Genomic DNA, 20,826 nt, shown 5'->3' with positions numbered 1-20,826 from the left:
TTTGGTGTTCTCATTTGTCTTCTCCCATTTGTATCTATTACAATTTACACTCATTCTCCTTTGACCTGGAGATTCTGCATCCTTTTCATCATCCCCTCATCAGTCTTTTCCTTTTTTCAATACAAGGCTGAGGGGTTTGGTTCCCCAAGTAAAACTCATGATTAACAGTAATGCAAATGAAACAAACACACACATACACCTGCCAAAAACAAACAAACTAAAAACCACCACAAACAAAAAAACCCAAACAAAAAAGGAACAACAAAACAAGTTGCACTCCTTTCCTGAAAGGATGATATTCTCTTTCTGGTAAACTCCACCTGCTTCTGGTACATTGTTGAATCTGAATAGAGGAAAAGCTGTTAAGAGCACTTGAGATTGTGTTGTGTTCCCTTTTGCCTCAAAAGTAGCCACAAAAGAACAATGAAAGCTACAACACCCATCAGTTACAGAATATTCTTAGAAACAGATGAAATCTTAGTTATGCACAGCTTTCTGTGCTACACTTTCATAGCTTCCAAGTTTTCCTTAGCTTTTATTTGTAATTCACATCTTGTTTTCATCTTTCATAAATGCATTAACCACAATCCCCACAAATGGCAATTTTGATTAACTTGGACAGCTCACCAGACAATAGACAAGAATAAAAATTAATTCAAACAAATATTGGGTCTCACAAAGCCATTAGTGGCAAATGACAAATATCAAATCTCAGCTTCATCAAATGGATTTTCCTTAGTTAGATCCTAATTTGTGTGGACACATGCCCATTATGCTTGAAATTGGAAAGCATCAGATTATCAGAGAAGAGAAATATACTACCCAAAGGACTTAGACAATTGCATCAGAAACAAGCAGGCTAGCACAAAATAGAAGATGATAAATTTTTTAGGACCACATTCTGAGCCTGCAAGATAATGTACTTAGGTTCTTTTGGATATGCATTATTGAAACTGCTTTGTGATCCAAATAACCACTTAAAAAAAAGTAACAACAACAAATCTTCTGATCCTACTGATTTGAATTACATTTGTATTTGGTTACTGCCATAGGCTTTCTCACCACCTTTGAGAAGAATGTGACACGTATGACACTGCAAACATGCAGTAATACTGATAAAAAGGAAGCATCTGTAAGAATACTGCCACATTGCTGTGATAAACTTCTCAACTAGATGAGTAAGTGTATAAGTAATACAACTTGATTAACTTTACTATTGTGTTCTGTTTCTTCTGTGAGGTCTGTTTTCCAATTTTTCCCATCCATACTAGAAATTTGATGCAGTAACTGACAAAAAACCCCACCAGACCACACATATACAAGGTCCTGTCTTTCAGGCGTTCCAGGCTTTATACTCACTTAAAAGCTTATTTCTCATGCAAAATTATTAACGTAAACTGGTTTGTGTTAATCACTTCTCTGAACTACAGACAACAGCTGGTAAATATAAGCTTGTTCAGGTAACAGAACAAAACCCAAACCCTGTCAGTTAATTCATTATTCCAAGTCAGTAGGCAAAGTGTGTGTTTAATCTTCATCTCCTTTCTTCAACAATTAACACAGTGTTGAATAACACAGTAGAACCTTTTCATACTAAGTGATTTTGGTCAGTAATTAACTACACGTCTAAGTGGACAATACCAGGAATAGCGTGACTATGTTAAGCAACATTTAAGTAATTAAAATTGTATATGTAATGAATGTCTGCAATTATACAAAAAAATTCGGGTAATTACAAGGTGCAATAATCAGTTATTAATTTAAACCTACTGCTTTGGCGTGTAGCTTCCCAGGTTATACTTGGCAATTGCCAGAAGCACAGTTTACTTGTCTAGATGAAGACAGATAGGCAGGAATCTCTTATTTTCACAGAAACAAGAAGTCTGGAGTTTTAGGTTGAGACTAATTTTTTGCTGTCCTTGAATTGCATGCAGACAGGAAGTATTTTCTACATAAAGGTAGGTTTAAGCTTTTGCTACTTGTTCTTCCTATCATTTTTTACACTAAAAAAAAAAGATAATTATTTTGAATGCAAGAATCTAGCTTCAAGGAAAAGCAGTGCCATACTCGTTAGCTAAAATTCTTGTTGTGCTCTTACCAAGTTCTACATCTTGATCATCAGTAAGAACAAGGATGATGTTTGGGCGGATGTTTCTACGGTCTCTTTGAAATCTTCCCTTCAGACGCTGATTTAACAGGAAAGCTGAACTTCCATCCAACAGTGATAAAACAGTCATCATGAATAATCCAAGGACAATACTATACTGTGCCATACTGTGCTGATTTACTGTTCTCTCTGAACAAGGCAGGTTAATGGCTTCTGTTTCTTTTTTGTTTGCAGGTCTCCTATAAGGGAGAGGGAAATAAGTATTTATTTATACCTTGACCCTCCTGCCCCCCTAAGGAACAGCAAGGTTCTCTCCAAAGAAGTAAAAAGCAATATACTTGAAATAATCTAATTCCTATGGGGGAAAAAAACCACAACCAAACAATAACAAAGCAACTGAATGTTTTTCTAGTGCCAGCTAGAAGCAGAAACTTGAAAAATTCACAGTTCATAAGCTGTTACCAACATAGGCAATGGAGTTTCACTCTATGTTCAAATTTGGCAGCAAGTTCAATGATATAGCAGGGTATCAAACACTTAGTTTTGTTTTGATACCTATAAAAAGCAATCTTCTTCCTTAAGGTTCTGGGATGTTTTGAGATGACATTTTTTTTACTGCATCAAAAACGCAGATGTTGAAGAAAAAAACCACATCTATCCACATTTTTGAACAGGACTGTGGTAAAATTTACTGACTTAACAACATGCTTGCAAAATGACAGAGGATCCTCAGATAGAAGACCTGTTATACACTGATTTATTTTACAAATTTCATTAGAGAGCAGAGCTGCCCAGATCTTGGAACTATGGTTTGAAATATACCACAGCTTTGACGTTAGTGTGATACCACTTCAGCATTTCTGTTGGTTTCCAAGATGTTTTTTTAAAAATATCATTATTATTAATGAACACATTTGAAGGCCCATTACTGCAAATATATGGGAACGGATGCACTAAAATGGTTTGCACTACCTATGACTTCTCTCCATCAGAAATACAATGCCCCAAAATTTACTTGTTTGCAAAACAGAGCATGTCTAATGTGTGCTGCTCCTGTTAATCAGCCAATAAAAAATTCTTAGCAATTCCTACAAGGAGATTCCAAAAAAATGAATAAGCGTGCCGAAGAATTTTTGAAATCAGTTTCACTCAGTGATCTTTTGGTACAAAGGGATTTTTTTCTTGCTTTTGGAAGTCAAAATAACAGTATGAAACTGTATTGAAAATATCAAGTACTAATTATTTCATCAGATCCAGTGATCAGAGTCAGTTTTTGATGAATCCCCTAAATGCTGCCTGCCTTCTCCTGGACCGGTGCCAATGATCTCTTGTAATGCAGTGAAAAATCAATTAAAAATGACACAAGGGAGACTATCTGCTTTTTGTAAAGCCTAGAAATGCCTGTGTAGAAAGAACGTAGCACAGTGTTTTTACCCAAAGAAATACATTGGCTATTTTGTCCCTAAAGCCACTTGGGAAAGTAGTTTTTCCTCCAGCAGATTATTTCATAGCCACGTTATTACTTCATCTCTATCAGCGTCTGTTCTTTGAGATAAACTTTGATTAAGAAAGTTCTCATGCAATAGCAAAACCACTGGTCTGAAAAATTATACTCTGCTTCTGTGCTTATTTAAGAAAAGCATACTGAATTTTCATGTAAGTCAACAGCTACGTAGCTATAGTATGATGCAATATTTATTAAGGCTGCTTTCCAAAAATGTACACTAATAGGTTTTGAGGAAATGAAAAATCCTTCTTCCTTACTAGTCTCTCCAGTAAGTCTCACAGGCAGGTAAAATTAACTTTTTTCATAGAAACTAAAAATCGATTTAAAATATCCTAGTACTTGTTCCAGTGGGTAGGGAAAGAGAAAAGTCCAACTACCTAAGTTTACAGATAGAGCTTTAGTACCTTTGCTGCTGCTCAGAGATTTGCCAGGCTATAGCAGAAGGAACACCGACAAGTCCTATCAATTTTCATTCCTTGTACTCAGAATTCCATCTGCAGCAGTACAACTGGGAAGAATCATGTCAGATTCAATGTGTTGCTACTCTCCAGAGTAGTCAAAAGCAGCTTGAGACACAAAACTGGATCTGTTTCAAAAGGGAAAGGGGGGGAATTAGTTTAGCAGGCACATATCCCTGGACACCAGCTTTTTGGGGGAAGGGGTAGAGAAACATCTTTTGCTCTTCAGAAATGATTCCTTATGTACTTGTTTTTTTTTTTTAAACAAAACCGACCACATAGATGTTTTCATTACACACACACATTTTGTTGAAGGTCTAAAAGTTAATGTAGTTTTTTACTGCCCTATACTAGCCAATAGCTTCTCAGAATAATAGCATTCACTGACTTTTCTTGCAGCATGTAGGAGGCTGTCCAGTCTTGTTATATCTGCTCATAACTACACACTGTAGAGTATTGTGCATACAACTGTCTTCCTTGCATTCTTCTCATGTCTTTTAAACAAATGCATGGAAGTAACGTCATGACCTCATTGCCTCCCTCGCCTCAGCCTGTCTTTTCCTCACAGTTTATTGCCCCTCACTCACTTCATTGTATCTAAAAATACAAGTTGTCCCCAGCTCAGAGCACTGCTTATCTATCTATAAAATACTTAACACATTTGGGGATGTACATAAACTGCTACTCCCCAGATACTTTATCCACACTTGTATATTTATGGTTAAAAGAACTAGTTGTCTCTGAGATGATACCGCGGGTGAAAGAAATTCACATCAAGTACAACAGGCATCTTCCACCAAACCTGCTATCTCTTTCTCAACCCCCTCCTCAATGAAGATTTTTCAACTATTCTGATGTGTTATGTTCCTATTATTATCAAGGTAAGTACTGCTGGGAACCAAGTCAAAGTATGCAATTATGTGCAAAACTCATACCAATAACTAGGTAAGAAAATTAAAGCAATTTTAGAAAATAACATATTTCTTGAAGTATGTATTCATAAAAGCTAGACATGCTACAGCTTACAGCATATACGCAGTAAAATCTAAAAGCTAGCTTTAAATAGTTCTCCGAATAGCAACAGAAGAGTCTCTCGCATGGGTTGCCAGTGATCAAATGCAGATTGATTTTTTTTTTAACCCCTAGCCTTCAGTGAACTTCAGGGAAGAAATATGACATAATGGCTCTATTAACAGTTCTTTCCCCATTTCTGTCAACAAGTTTAATCTGCAACTCATAGATAAAGCCAGAAGAGCTCCACAGCAGTGCCCCAATCTGCCTTCACTTTTAATATAGCACCCTCTCCAACGATGCATTTTGATCCGAGTGGTACAGATGGTTCGCTGCTTTATATGCCTCTGCAGGCCATCCTCCAATATTAAAGATGCTTAATCTGTAGTGGCTCTCATGAGAATTAGGTATGCCTCTTATTTTCTCCCAGATTACACATATGAACTTGACAAGTCTGGTCACTCCTGTTTTATATTTAGGAAAGTGCTATCAGAAATTTATGAAACGTTCTTCAGCTGGGACATCTAGCTGAGCTTTATTAAGCCTATGAAACCTCCTAGCAGGCTGCTTTAGAGAAAGTCTGGTCCTCCTATTTTCTATGGTTTACGGTCGAGTTTAACAAGTCCCCGACTCCCTTCATAGCCTGAATTAGATACAGCTGTCTCTTTTTGTTCTTAACTCCTGCTAGTATGGGGAATGAGAATAGAGCCAAACTTAATTCTCCTGTGTGGCAACACAGAACATTACGCTAAGTCACATTATAAATGTTGAAAAGAGAGAGTCAGGCTTCAGCACATTTATTCTATTTATATAAGAGTGGAGCCAGATTCTGTTCCCAAGTAGCATTTACACCAAGGAAAGACTTCTTTTTAATACTACCCTTAGTAATTAACGTCAGCTCTACAGCAGCACAGGCAGGATGCACAGGGATGACTCGTGTCAGTTCTACCCCCAGATGGTATTTTTAACATGCTATTGATTAGTATTGCTTGGCACAGATGTAACAGGCCCTGTCTGCAAAACCAGTAACTGACAGTGGCTCGCACACACTGACACTCCCAGCCTTGCTAATGCAAGTCCTAGCCTAACTGTCCCAACACATAAGCCCGCTGCAGCTTCCCTTAAGTCAAATAAGTTATTCCAATATAATCAAGAATAGTACCTGACTCTTCCTGTAACAGAAGAGGTACAAACATGTAACAAATTAATTCTTGTATCAAACACATAAGTTAATCCTGCTATGAGCCTACTTCTAGAGAGCTGTTTCACGTTTATGTTAATGGATTTTTTAAAAAAAATAAGCATACTCTAAAACACTAAATACAGAATTGGTATGGCAAGCTCAACCTGCCCAGCAGCCACCACAGAACAGGGTAACAGCAGGTAAGCCACACAGTGGAACTGCACAATAACAGAAAACTGGTTAGCAAGGAGCAACGCACACCTGCTCTCAACGCGGCTGGAGCCAATACCAGGTGTACTATTTAGGCAGACTTAGGTACACCATTTGTCCAATGCTTAAATTCATGAAAATACATGGCACTGTAGCCATTCCCTAGCAACCAACCCAATTAAAACCACTTTGCCAGTTAAATGGATTCAGCCATGCTGCTGTTCTTTTAACTCTTGAGTTACTCCTATACAGCCAGGTTTGGTTAAGATAACTCCTTTTTCACTGAAGCCATCAAACATCATTTGAAACCATCACATTTTGCTTGTAAGAGATAAACACATTTTTATATGTGGATTGGGAAGGATCTTGTTTGCAATCAAACAAGGTTCTCAGGGGAAGGCTAGTATCAACATTACGGCTGTAATCTAACAACATGCTGTGCTTTCTTATAGTTTTATACTTTCTGATTTTCCCCCCCCCAGGCAGTCAAAAATTTAAGAGAAAGTACAAAATCAAACCCCCAGTGCTAAACGTGACTCTCGAAGATTAGAGCTGTGCTGATTTACCTACACAAACTATGGCTAAAGTATTATTATTTGCAGGTAATTACAATTTCTTCAGAAAAAAGTCAGAAACAGAGCTTCCAGACTTATTAGAGCACTGGAGTACTATTCAGACTTGTTCATCTGACCCTCCTTCCTTATGCTCGTGAACTCTATACCAAAGCTAAATGTTTATCACAGGGAAGCTTACTCGCATTACAGAATCTCTTCTTATTCTGTAGTTTTAGTTTAATTAAAATTGAATTATAAATTAGATATAAATTTCCCTAGGACTTGATATTTTTGAAAGTGTTTTAAACAGCACAATACACTTTCCACGAATCCATACTATTCTTTCTGTTCACCGCCTGCACAGTATTATTAGAGCTCTCCAGTAATACATGCACAATTAATTAGTCCTCAGGTTGAACTGCTATTTGGATTCCCCAATCCAGAATAATAAACACACTTTTCTGCACCACACACAATGATAACCCAATAACAACTTGAAAGAGATTAAGAATGATTTCTCTATTATTATCTTCACATAGCTATAAACAATGAAGATACACAGTCTTTGACTTTAAAGATAACGATATTAACTTGTATTAACTACAGCAGTAACCACAGACATTCTCTTCTGAAAATATCAGAAAGAACGTAAGTGCTTTAAGACAGAAGAAGTAGGCAAGAACAGTTACCATTACACAAATACATTCCACCAAATAAACGATTTTTTGCAGCCTCATAGACGAAATAAAAGCATGCTGCGTACATACCCAGGCAAACACACCTAGGCACTCGGGTGGCACGGTAATTTGCTAAATGAGAAGCTAAGTGCGATAGCATCAGTTGTCTTTGGAAACTCTTTCCCCCACAGCCACAGCCCGGCGCCGGGGACACCTCCGGCGGGGGGGGGGGGGAAGGCGCAGAGGGGCCCCTCCGACACCCACCACCCCCAGGGCCGTACCCCTCTCCTCCCCCGCGCAAGGAGGGGTCGCGGCACCCTCCAACCCCCCAAGCAGGGCTAACAGCTACCGAGCTGGCCCCCAGCGCCCGCCGCGCCGGGGCCGGCAGCCCCAGAGCCGGGAGGGCCGGAGGGCGGCGGCGCCCCGGGGGAGCTCCCGCAGCCCCGGACGGGGCTGGCCGGGGCCGCGGCCACCCCGGCGGCGGGGCCGCACCGCGCCGCCTCTCCCCCAGCCTCCGCCGGTCCAGCATCCACCGCCCGCTCGCCCCTGCCTGCCCTCCCAGCCCTAAGCCCCCTTTCTCGCAGCACCTCACTCAACTTCCAGCCCCGCCCGTTACCTATGCAGCAGGAGCGCGGCCAGACCTGCTCGCCGCCTGCTGCATTAGACCCTCCCGCCCAGGCTCCCCGCTATGGCAGCCTGGCTCGGCCTCCGGGAGCCCCAGATGCGAGGGCACCGCCGCCAGCCGCTCCCCGGCTCCGCGCCCTCCCTGCCCGGGGAGGCGCCGGTCTCCCGGCTCCCCTCCCGCGCTGCCCGCGCCGCCGCCGCCGCCTCACCCGCGGAGCTGGCGCCCAGCCGTGCCGCGCTACGGCCGGGGCTGGCACAGCCGGCCCGCGGAGCCCGCCGGGGCGGGGAAGCGCATCCTCCTCCGGCCGCGGCGCCGGGCAGCGGCCGAAGCCCGTTTCCCGAACCAGCGTTTAGAGGAAGCGCTCGGGCGGGTGCTGCCCTCCCTCCCCCCCCCTTCTTCCTCCTCTCCCTTCTTCTCCTTTTCCCGTTTAAAAAGTTCATTTACCTCGAGGATCCTCCTCCCAGGATTGACGCAACGCCCCGGCGGCGCGCAGAGAGGAAACCTGTTCCCCCAGCGCCCGGGGCCAGCGGCAGCGCGGCGGGCCGCGGCTCAGCCCGGGGGGCGGCGGGGGCAGAGCCCCGCCGGGGGAAGCGGCCGCACGAAGCAAAGGGGGTAGTCCGCGGCGGGGGAGGGCATTAACTGCCCCTCATAATTTATTCTCGTCTCCGCTGGCCAGCGGCGGGCGGGCCCCTCGCTGCTGCTGCTGTGCTGAGGGGCGAGGGGACACGGCCCGGCTCTGCCCGGGGCCTGCACCGAGACACCTGTGGAGAGAGGGCCCGAGGGCTTCTTCGTGTGCCGGTAACCCGGCGCCCAGCCCACCGGTGCAGTGGGAAGCAAAGGACCCCAACATTCGCTAGTAATTAAGAAAAGCTTAATCAAGCTCCTGGAGGTAGGGACTAGGTTTACTGCAGGTGCTTGGCTACGCCTCTTGGAACAAGTTATATTCTACTCCTGGAACTTAAGTTCTGTTTGGATAAATATGGACATATGTCATACCTTCAGTGGATTCTTTAAGGGCCTCTTAAATGCCTATGTTTCAAAGACACTGGTGCATTAATACATTAACAAAAATTTAAGAGTATAACATTTTCTTCTAGCGTTCCCATGCTGATGGCGTCACACGTTCAAACACAGGTTACCTCAGAACTTCCCAACACGTGTTATTACATCTAACACTGAACTACACCCAGAGGTGGCCATAGATCACAGATTCCAGTGTATCCGTAAGTTTTTATTTTGAATCTGTATCTGTAAAATATTCATTAGAAAGCATGCATCTGAGAATATAGAGAACTTTAAGCCACTATTTTTATCATAAAATGATGCTACAGCAAAAATGGTTTATGTGGTTGAAAATGGACAGGATATAGTTTTTGTGTGCAGGAACAACAATCAATGGAAGAGGAGGGGAAAGAAACAGATTAGAAAAAGAAGATTCTATCATTTACCTACTCAAGTCAAAATACACACTTCTACAGCTGCAGAACCAGCAAGGAGATACGACGGTTCCTGAAAATGCTACGGGGAAAATTCCTGGCTGTAGTCTAAAGTTCTAGAAGTAAATATTTTGAAAAGCAATACAAGATAGATATAGATATATATACACACACACACACAAATACTTCTGTTCCATCTATGATTTATTTGGATTTTTGCTTTAAAACAATCATTGCCTCCAATGACCTAATTTGGACTTTGCTGGAGAAGGCTAATCGTCTTGAACCTTTTTTTCATTGTTGGCAGCATTCTTGGCTACACATAGATTTGACCCTAAATCAGCAAAAAATGAAATGGCACAATTCCTCCAAATACAAGTATGTCACTAGTAAGGTACCAAGCGTGCGCCTGTACGGACAGGAAAACACAGTACAAGCAAAGCACTTTGTGTCAGTACAACTGGGCCCACACTAGGGGCTGCAACAGTATAACTGTATTGGTATAAACAAACCGCTCCCTAACAGGGAGTTACAATAATACAAAAGCTGTGTGTGAAACAGGAGCTACATCTTGCTAACATTTTGACAGAATTGTTATATTGCTTTCTGAGATAACGTTTGACCTTTTGCTAGCAACTTTCATCTCACAATAAAACAATTTACAGATAATTAATTTTTCCAACGCACCTGTGAGCTATGAGGTTCTGATTCCACACATTTTAGACACAAGTTAGTGTCAGATAAGGCAGCTGAGTCACCCAGAGCCAAACAGACTTTCAGCAACAAGGCCAGGAGCCCAGCATTCCCCTGCTCTAACCGCAGGCCAACAGTTTGCAATACACAACCTCTACAAACTCTCGCTAAAGGGACCGCAAACAGTAACTACCAACCCAGAAGAAAATACAAAGTTTGCTATACAGTGGCTCACATTTTACAATGGAGAAAGGAAATGGACACACTCCCTGTTTAAAACATCATTTTTCTACAGCACTGTAAATGGGATTTTCCATTATAAGAAACATCTGACCTAATACGAAGCTACATTGTGAATTTTCACTAATACAAACTACAAGCAACAAAGATACTAAAACTAGTATTAGTGACATTAGTATAGCAATCTAAATTTGATTTAACATCACTGGAAAATCTGTCGCAATAGATCGCTCATTTCAACAAAAGGGTATATTCACCTCACAGTGGGTGCATGTAATTTCCATTAATGTTAATGGGAGTTATGCAAGTGCATTAAGAGGATAATATACCCCCTGGTCTGAGACAACCCTGCAAAGTGAAAGGTGCTTCCTCTTGAAGAGAATGGGGTTTCCATCTCATGCATTTCAAAAGAACTTGTTCTGGCACTGTTACAAAATAGGATGGATAACAACTATTATGTATACTTGGTGAATGGTTTCCAAAGTTAAGGCAGTTTAGTGTTTTCAGCTAGTTTTCCTGTTGCCAAAAATTCAAGGAATAAAGATGTATTTAAAACACTGTGGGTTATTCGAAGTCTAGTGCAATAAAATCATGTGAAACTGCTGGTAAAACAAGGAGGTCTGAAAGCCTACTGGTACAGTGGGGAAGGAACCTTTTAGGTATCTACCTTTTAAATAAAACAGTTTTCATTCACTAACTGGAAAAAGATTCCATTGGTCTATATGGATCATCACAACTGATTAGGAGTTCAAAAGATAAAATGAAGAAGAAAGATCGTTCCCTTTCACTCCCACACCAGAGCTTTTTCACTGTGCATCACCAGCTAAATTGCAGATCTCTCTCCCAGTATGCCATTTAACAGCTTGGAGTTATTTTACTGTACCTCAAATAACAAGTGTTGCCTATTATCTAAATAATTTGTCTGAAAATAAAAAAGTCCCAGGATATACCTACTAAAATTAGGAGACAACAGACGTGCAAGCATTTCTTTATATATCATATCGCATCTGTCTGCATTATTAGGCACATAAATCCCTCCAAAAATTTAATCTACAGTTTGTCTGTCCCCCTTACTCTCAAACAGCGTGGCACAGAAAACCATATTGAACAATGCATGTCGGACTGTTAACTAAACCACGGATTTGCACGTAAAGGGGAACCACTTTGATCCAGTTGGCAGATAGTGGAGATCCAGAGCATTACCCTTCATCAGTTCTGAGATAACAGCTGAAACTCAAGGGTGCAACAAGCACTCACGGGGGACTGACCCCCGTAATGGAGCGCAACAGGAAGAGCAGCCTGTCAGCGATACAGAGAAGCAACTTCTGGGAAATGAGAAGACAGTAAGAGACAGTCCAAAGTCATTAAAAACCACCCCAAAAATAGAAGACAGGCAACATGCTGCGCGCGGCATGTCCGTTTCACTGCTGCCAAATATATTGTGCTTTCAGAGCTCAAATATTGTTCTCATGTTACATGAAATACAAAAGAAGAGCTGGCTTTCACGTTTTTACATACTTCAGTCAATGCCTTCCAACTCTTCTTCAGACTTGATAATCTTTATCTTTATAGTAACTCATCCTATGTAAACATCTCAAACCATTAGTCATTTTGATTTCTCCTCTGTGCTTTCATATTTTTTAAAGTATACGCACATGCTCTGAGCCACCTTTAAAGACCTAAAGCCAGAAACAGAACATGAGTCTGATCTCGCTCGCTCTTCCTCAGTGTAATTTATTACAGTATTCAGTCCAGAGTCATACTGATTACACTGGTCAGAAACCTTATGGCAGTATAGAGTTTAGTTTTTTACTTCTTTAGACAACTTAATCTCAGTTGCATAAAATGTGTAAATACTGCTTCAACAACAGATTGGAATGCTATTAGGAAGGCATAAACAGCACAATATGCTCCACTCCTTGATCCCTCACATTATATGTGTTTTATATTGCAGACTCCAGCTCAACAGGATTTTGTGGGCCGTTGCTCCACTCTTATCTTTTAGAGTCAAGTTGCACTTTCTATAAATATGCAATCATATTATGGGGGAAAATGGTTTATAAGTTTTGAGGTACTGTGAAAATGGAAAAGGGGAACACAGCCAAGAAAAGTAAAGAAGGAAAAAATTCACCTCTGCTTGATTGATCTTAATACTCCAGTGCACTGACAGAAGTGATGGCTTACCTATCTGGACAACAACTCAAGTCTTTCCTGGAAAGCCAGCAGAAATTAATAAGTAAACACTGTTAGAATGAACCTGAAGTTCACATACAAAATGAATATTCATGTTCTGAGCATGAATATTACTAATAAGGCTCAAAGATGCATCTGAAGATCTAGACAGAGGATGTAAATTCAATGAACAATGGTTGGCCACACAGCCCACATAAAGAAAAGAACAATAGTGAAAAAACAGGCCTCAATTTCCCCATTTGTAAATGACCCTTACAATAGCTGCCTGTAAGCCAGCAGTGATTCAATAGTTGATTCTAATGAAGAATTTTTCTTTTCATACAGGATTTAGATTAATTATTTTTTACATCCTGATCTAATTTTCCTTCATAGGCTTTCAACACATTTTAGTATGGTGCGCAGGCTGCCTCTTATTCTGATACCTGGATGTTGAAACTGTACGGATATGGAGCAGTGGGACTACAACCAACTGAATGCATTGTTCAACTAATGATTAGCTGCAAGCTCAGCACAAGGCAGTCTGTGATGCAAAATGTGAAAGACTTATATTCACTTTTACTGAAACCTCTCTTACAGGAGTCAATAGCCATTGTCCTTATTTAAATCACATTTCTTAAGACAACAGTGAAGTATGTAATGATAAATACTCTGTGCCTATCTAGTAACAGCTACAGTCTGATTTGAAAGTATTAGAGCAGAAAGACATATAATCAACTGATACGGGATGGGTAGAGCAGCAGGTCTCACCTTAATATAACACTAAAAGGATAACTCTTTTGTGTGGCCCACTGTGCATTTAATGTTAGCGGAGACTATGCCTGCACGACAGCACAATCTCCACCTGTCTCCAGTAGAGCACTCCTGGCACCTGGGAATGCTCACTTTCATGTCCTGCCTCTGAATAGCACCCAGGTTGGAGCAGGCATCCAGTGTGTGTTATGTACTCTTTGCCATAGAAAGGTTTGGTTTGCGGTTTTTAGGTTCAGTTGAATTTGCTGCACCTACAGCTGAAGAACCTTCACTTACAAAGACCTATTCTGTAGGCACCAAGTCCAAAGGGATGCAACTGGACTTCACCTCCACCAGGAAAGCTACAGCTTACTGTTTCCTTACCGTGCTTTTTATTGTCTTCTCCTTATTACTGTTTAGCAGTTCTCCCTCTCTACCTCAAACACTTAATAATAATAATAATAGATATCTGGATCTGACTGAGTATTTATATATTCTAAGCTGGACTTCAAATGCACAATTTTAAGAAATACCAGGAGAGCAAATGGCACAATTGCCAGCATTTCACACAGTCATTTTCTCGTTCGGTTGCCTCAATATCACAAGTGAGGCAAAGTTTACGGTGGGTTGTGTTAGCTGTTACTAGATCAACTGCTGCACGTGGGAAGAACAGACACACCCTGAGGCATACCAAGCACTTCCTCAGGTCTGAAATAGAAGCAGCAATCTTCAAAGCTAAACTGCTCTAAGTAATGTGTTAATCAAGCCATCTGAAAGAAAAGTAGCTTCTTGTACCTCTGATACAAGAAGGCTTGCTTAACGAAGAAAGAAGAGGCACAGCTTACTCATCTGCTGAAAAACATAGGCTTACTACTGAGGTGGGAATACAGGAGAAATCAGAAGAGAGGTTAAGAAAATTATAATACCCATAAAACCAGTATCTCTGACAAGTCTATCATTTTTACCTTTTAACAGAATCATGAATTTTAACGTGGAGGCTTATCTTTTGAAGGTGCTTTGTAGATGTCTCTTGAGGGTCTGGACTGATTCATCAGAGATACGGTAGTTACCTCATGAGAAATGTTCACCTACCAGTCGTTGGCATCTCTCACTTATTGATCATCTGCAAGGACCTTGGGGGTTTCTTGACTCACTTTCTGTAAGGTCATTTGGTGCATTTGGTTACACAGGTTATTTCCTCTGGGGACTACGGAGATGTATCAGCAAGTAGATATGCAAGTTTGATGGTGTTATGGTAGCTTCATTACTCTCAGTACAGGTAATGTGCAGTCATTTGAAAGATTTCATGCATACATTATGTGTTCTTAAAATATAGACAATTATATTTAGAAAAAGTTGCTTTTTAATTAGAGGTCAACAATTTCAATTTTTTTCCCCTAGGTCCCAAAGGCAGAGGTGATTTATACAATGTCTAAAGGACATTAAAGGCATCCAAATGATTTCTACTTCATTCAAAATGAAGAAAAATACTGAAACAGAAACATGTCCTGTCCCTGCTAAAGAATGCTTTACTTTCATTTCCAGAAAGTTAAAAATAGAATTGAATCTACGTGTGAGCTTTAGCATCACCTTTAGAGCCTACAGTCTCCTATAAGGAAGTGACAATTAAGATTCCTCCGTGCCAGAAAGCCTAGATCATGACTACAATACTATGCTATTAACAGCCACTGACTCAGTGATGTCTGAAATGTGCCTTGCAACCCTGTTTCTTCCTCTTCTCATCTTTTTGTGTTATTTAATAGTTGTATAAACAGATCTGACTTTTGTTCATATTTTAAAAATTTCAGGCTGATTATAGAGTTGTCTAAAGCACTAAAAATAAGTCTTCAGCTACTGTCTGTGTTCAGAGTCCTGTGCAATTAGATTCTTCTTTCATACTTTATATAATAAGATAAAAGATTCCAATTCTGTAATCTGACTAGCATCCTGGTCTTCCACCTAACTATTTAAGTTTCAGCCTTTTATCTTCTCTCACATAAGTACCTATTTCAGGTGATTTATATTTTCTTTGTGCATACAGCATATTACAAGATCCGACTGAGCCCCTTTGCTATGCCATACTGTCACTTTGAGTTATTATTTGTAATCATAATTTCTCTTTTCATTTGAGAAAAATACTTAGCTCTATGTCATTTTCTCTAGATTCACAAGCAGCATCCTCTCTATTTGCCATTTAAAAGAAAGCCCTAACTCATCATCATTGTAGGAGTGTTGCTGGCTACAGCTATGTTTGGCAAAGAACAAATTGCGCCTGATTGGTCCCTCTAAACATAATTTTTATTATTTTTTTTTTAATTTTGAAACATCACAGCTGCCCTTTCTGGCTTAGAATACAGATTATTTCTGACTTCAAGCATTCCTTGAAAATTAGGTCTGATCCTGAATTCAGAGAGAATTTTATTACTAACTTCAGTAGAAGCACAGTCTATATTTCCATCACTGCAAAGCTGCTGCATTATGTGAGCAACAAATTACAGGTCAGATACCTTACAGATAGTAAGTCTCATTTACACACCTAAAATGGAGTGAATTGATTTTTCGGAAGTGGTTAGCACCCATAGGAAAATTTATGTAGCTTTCCTTAAGTCCTGAAATTGTAGCTGAACACTTTTGACGTTTGGCAACGCAACCTTTTTATTTACATTTTAGTTAGCTTTATGTTATTTGTATGCCTCATCACTCTCATGGCTGATTACAGTAATAATTCTTGAGAAAAATGCTAGTCCCAAAGTATAAGAGATCAACTACCTCCCCTGCCAAATAAGAGGGTCTGACATGAGAATATCTTCAGGAATTGAAGATACTATTCTTTAAGACAAGACTGGATGCTCTTAGTTGGAAAAAGTTCTTGCCATACACTGAAAAGTTGATATGTAAACTGTAGATACAGAGCAATTTGATAAAATGAGATTTTAAACTGAAAATCTATTTTTGCAGATTTGGCTTTTCGTTTTTTCTGGATAAAACCACATAGTATCAGCAAAAAGCTCCTGGATGTACCTAACAAATAATCACACAGATTTTTAGTAATAACAGCTGTAAAACTAAAAACTTAACCACTATCCTTCGAGTATGAATGATGGTAAAGCACCAATCAGTATTTATAGCTCAGCATTAAAACATTTCAAATTTTGTTTACTAGCAAAGAAACAGGTCAAGACAAACTTCAGGCTTAATAATTCCCAGCTGAATGGATTTAAAAAATGGCCAAAATCTTTTGTGGAGTAAAGTGGAATGTTTTATTCAAAGAGCTCTGGCTGTAGGAGTATGCAATTCCAAGGTGGATTTCCTATTCACCAGCAGATTTTTGGCTTGCATATTTCTAAATGCATACAAGATCACAGACCAAATTTTGTTCTGACTTGCATCAGTTTAAGACAAAGTAACTGAAATAGCCTAGTATATTTTACCAAGAAGAAAGTATTATATGTGAACAGAAAAATATTTCACCAAAAGCACCATGACACACTTGCTAAATGAGAACCTATTCAACACTCCCAGTTTTATGATTAAAACCTCTAAAACGCCTAGGGCAATTTTAATTTTTTAAAAACTATCTTGGGCATAAAATTCTTGCAAAACATGGTGGTTCCAATATCTAAGACACGGAAAAAGGAGAGATATATGCAAATAATATCCCAGTCTCAGGCTCATCAAGTCAAAATCAAAATGAGTTATATCAGGTAGCACCTGTTTAGAATGCTTGCTTTTAAATGCTGCATGAATTAGTAGATATTTGAAACTTAAAGCAGTGTGTCATCTGCCAGAAGGAAGCTGATAACACTTCAAATGCTAACAGTGGAAAACATGTTAATTATTTATGGACAGTAATATCTCTTAAAAACCATCTTTATTTGAACCATATTAAAACCAAACGATAAGAACTTAGAAGTAGTATTTTATCTCCTTGTCCAGATCTTTCAACGTACTGGTTTTGCCCTACAAATACTGTGAAAGACTTTTAATTAACAATTGGGATAGAGTATTGTCTCAATTAACACATTTATTTTAACTGATTTTTAATGTAGAAAGATATCTAGTCTATTAAAATTCGTACCAGCCAAACTAAAAGCATCCAAATAATCTTTCAAAATATGACAATACTTCTGTTTAAAAATAATATGCACAAAGAAAAAAAGGTAGCATTTTGAAAGTGTTCTTAGATTTCAGTCAGCAATTTGTCAAAATCAGGCTGAAAAGCATAGAGATAAATGATATCTATTAATCTGTTATATTCAGCTGTGATTTTTAAAGACAAAAATGTTTAGGTTGGAAACTTCTCTTCCCAGCTAACTCCTCCTCCTGCTCCTGCCCTCATTTAATAATTCTCCTTTCTTATCCCACTGCTATAGATATGCCTAAAATAAACCCCTTGGATCTGAACTCCGGATAGACAAGGGCCTGAATTAATAGCTTTTCCTAAAAATCAGCCAATTCCATACACCTCTGCAATCCAAACGCTAAGCCTGCTCTTTGGCTGACACTGCAGAGCCAGGAAGACTACATCTGCATCAGGACACTACATTATCATATGGCAGTGTAGTTCAGATCTGAGGTCATTTTGCAGCTAAATTAAACTTGACCATCTTTGGCTTTTTCTAGATGAAAATATAAAAGTTATAATTCTCTTAGGTTTTTAGCCTAACTGGTTTCACATATCTTATATTCTCTAGTAGTAACTTTACTTCTTACCTAATGCTTTTAATAATTAGATCTCAAAGGGTCTTACAAATTAGGCATGAAATATTTGTTACATTGATTTGAGAAACTGAGCTGTAGAAAGGTAAAATTACTTACTCAAGATCAATTCAACCGGTCAGTGATCCACCTAGGAACAGGCATCCTGGCCTCCAAAACACTGTTCTGTTTGCTAGGCTAGCAGTTTCCAGCTTGAAGCCCATGGACCTCTGGGGCTCCGCAGATTAAATCTCCAAGCTACATAACATGTATTCATTTGCTTTGCCTACCATAGTTTCTATACATGCATCAGAACAAATCAACTACTATCCCGTGCAAACAGCTCTCCTTGATACTCAGCACATGGAAGGTCTTTCACATTAACGTTGTCAACCAAGGTCTGAGGCAATTGTGCTCTGAACTGTCACCACCCAGATAACAGAGCAACAAAGTAGTGCTCTAGGCAATACACACTCAAATAATGCTGCCGAGGAGCAAGCGCATGAGAACCGCCCTGTGCTCTGGAGAAGGCTACAGGGCAACAAGGTACTGATGTGTGTGCCCATATATCTGCTGAGTGTCAGCTAAGGTATGCCCCAGCACATACTGCAGTGGGCAATGTGCACGAATGTTTCTGGGGGCAGGGTGAGGCAGAGAAAGGGGGAGAGGGAGAAGGACAAGGGGAATGCTGGGGTACACCGTCCGAGGAGATAGCAACCTTCCCACGCTACACAGACCTATTCACCAACTGGTGTTAAAATTAAAATAGAAACATTCATTAATGCAACCTTAGTAAAGCAGTTTATACTTTCCATATCTGGTATTCTGGGCTATCTAAAGACTCGGGTAGACACATCCATATTGATGACACAATGCTCAAGTGCTCAATTGCTCAGGCACCATGAAGTAAACAGAATAGGAAGCTTCAAAGAATAAATAAATAACTAGGACTCTGATATAATCACGTACTTAGAACTTATCCAAGCCCTGTCCAGTTTGTGAGGAAAAAAAGGCAAGCAGGAAAATACCAACGTATTTATGATGGAAAGTCATGATTCAGGATCTTTCTATAACAGTCAACAGGCAGTCTGTTTACTTTGATCCCCTAAGGATCTGTACTGGTTTTGGCTGGGATAGAGTTCATTTTCTTTACAGCAGCCAGTGTGGGGCTCTGGCTTGGATTTGTGCTGGAAACAGGGCTGATAGCACAGGGGTGTTGTCGTTCCTGCTGAGCAGGGCTTACCCAGAGCCAGGGCCTTTGCTGCCTCTCACCCCAGCAGCGAGTGGGCTGGGGGGGCACAAGGGGCTGGGAGGGGGCACGGCTGGGGCAGCTGACCCCGACTGACCCCAGGGACGTCCCACACCAGGTGATGTCATGCTCGGCGTATAGAGCTGGGGGAAGGAGGAGGAAGGGGGGGACGTTGGGAGTGATGGCGTTTGCCTGCCCAAGTCACCGTTCCGTGTGACGGAGCCCTGCCTTCCTGAGATGGCTGAACACCTGCCTGCCGCTGGGAAGGGGTGAATGAATTCCCTGTTTTGCTTTGCTGGCACACATAGTATTTGCTCTACCTACAAAATTGTCTTTATCTCAACCCATGAGTTTTTGCTTTTTTACCCTTCTGATCCTCTCCCCCATCCCACTGCCAGGGAGCGAGTGAGCAGCTGGGTGGGGCTCAGCCGCCTGCTGGGGTTAACCCACAACAGGATCACAGGCACTGAGTCCAAGAACAAAAAAAGACGGAAAAAAATTTGCAGCAGGGTGCTTAAGGTCCAGAAGAAAATATCATGTTCCAAGTGAGACCCTTTCATCAGTCCTTTACTGATGCCTCTGCTGTAAGAGACCTTAAGAGACTGACATGTTTATTAAAAGTTAAGCATAATGCAGAGTTGTCTGTTGCAGAGTTGATAACAGGCAATGGTAATAACTCACAAAATTTGCATAGTTATGCTAGTATGTACCTAACTACAAACTGCCTTGAGGATGCTGACACATACGTGTCGTGCACACTCTCTTCAAATCAGAGACACTCCACTGCTGCTAACAGCATCTGAAGTTAGAAAGCACTGCTCATCAGTTTTTACCCTGTGATCAAACTTGAACATCAGAGAAACCTCAAGGGCTTGTTTTGACTTTTGAAAACCCTTCTTTCTTAGACTGTAACCTTTTTCTTCAAGTAGCACATATCTTCTTTCCTTCCCTTCTCAACAATTTCTGCAAATCCTAATTTTCCACACGCATTCCCCATTGTTAGCACGTGGCTGACAAATGTAGAGGTACAAATCACAACTTGAGTGATTGAAAACTCTTTGCTGCTGGAACCACAAATAAAAAAATTCTACTGAATTTTAGGATGGCCTGAATGGATCAAACCAATAAAAAAAGGGCTGACTTTAAGCCACTCTGCTAGTTCAGACCTGTTAGAAAATGTTGTTGGGGTAACTCCATCCCAAGAGACTGTCCTAGATCAGGTATCACTTCTCCTCCCATAGTTCACCAGACTAAAT

General features: G+C 40.5%; 1 protein-coding gene across 6 annotated transcripts in view; it reads right to left on the bottom strand.

Moving 5' to 3' along the window:
* SULF2 (sulfatase 2) overlaps nt 1-20,826 on the bottom strand; it is a 167,483-nt gene that overhangs the window by 61,104 nt on the left and 85,553 nt on the right. For 2 of the 6 annotated variants that reach the window (XM_064465672.1, XM_064465673.1), the window contains exons 2-3: nt 4,019-4,200; nt 2,099-2,346 (exon numbers count right to left, since the gene is read on the bottom strand). In XM_064465672.1, coding sequence (XP_064321742.1) covers nt 2,099-2,273 — 175 coding nt within the window. In that variant the 5' untranslated portion in view covers nt 2,274-2,346; nt 4,019-4,200. Of the gene's footprint in view, nt 1-2,098; nt 2,347-4,018; nt 4,201-8,323; nt 8,409-8,540; nt 8,752-20,826 lie in introns of those variants that run through there. The other 4 variants (XM_064465676.1, XM_064465671.1, XM_064465674.1 and 1 more) reach the window with 4 other exon arrangements.

Source organism: Phalacrocorax carbo, chromosome 14 (assembly GCF_963921805.1).
Source record: "Phalacrocorax carbo chromosome 14, bPhaCar2.1, whole genome shotgun sequence".
NCBI lineage: Eukaryota > Metazoa > Chordata > Aves > Suliformes > Phalacrocoracidae > Phalacrocorax > Phalacrocorax carbo.
Note: the sequence above shows the minus strand (reverse complement) of the source record. Positions and strands in the feature narration are given on the sequence as shown.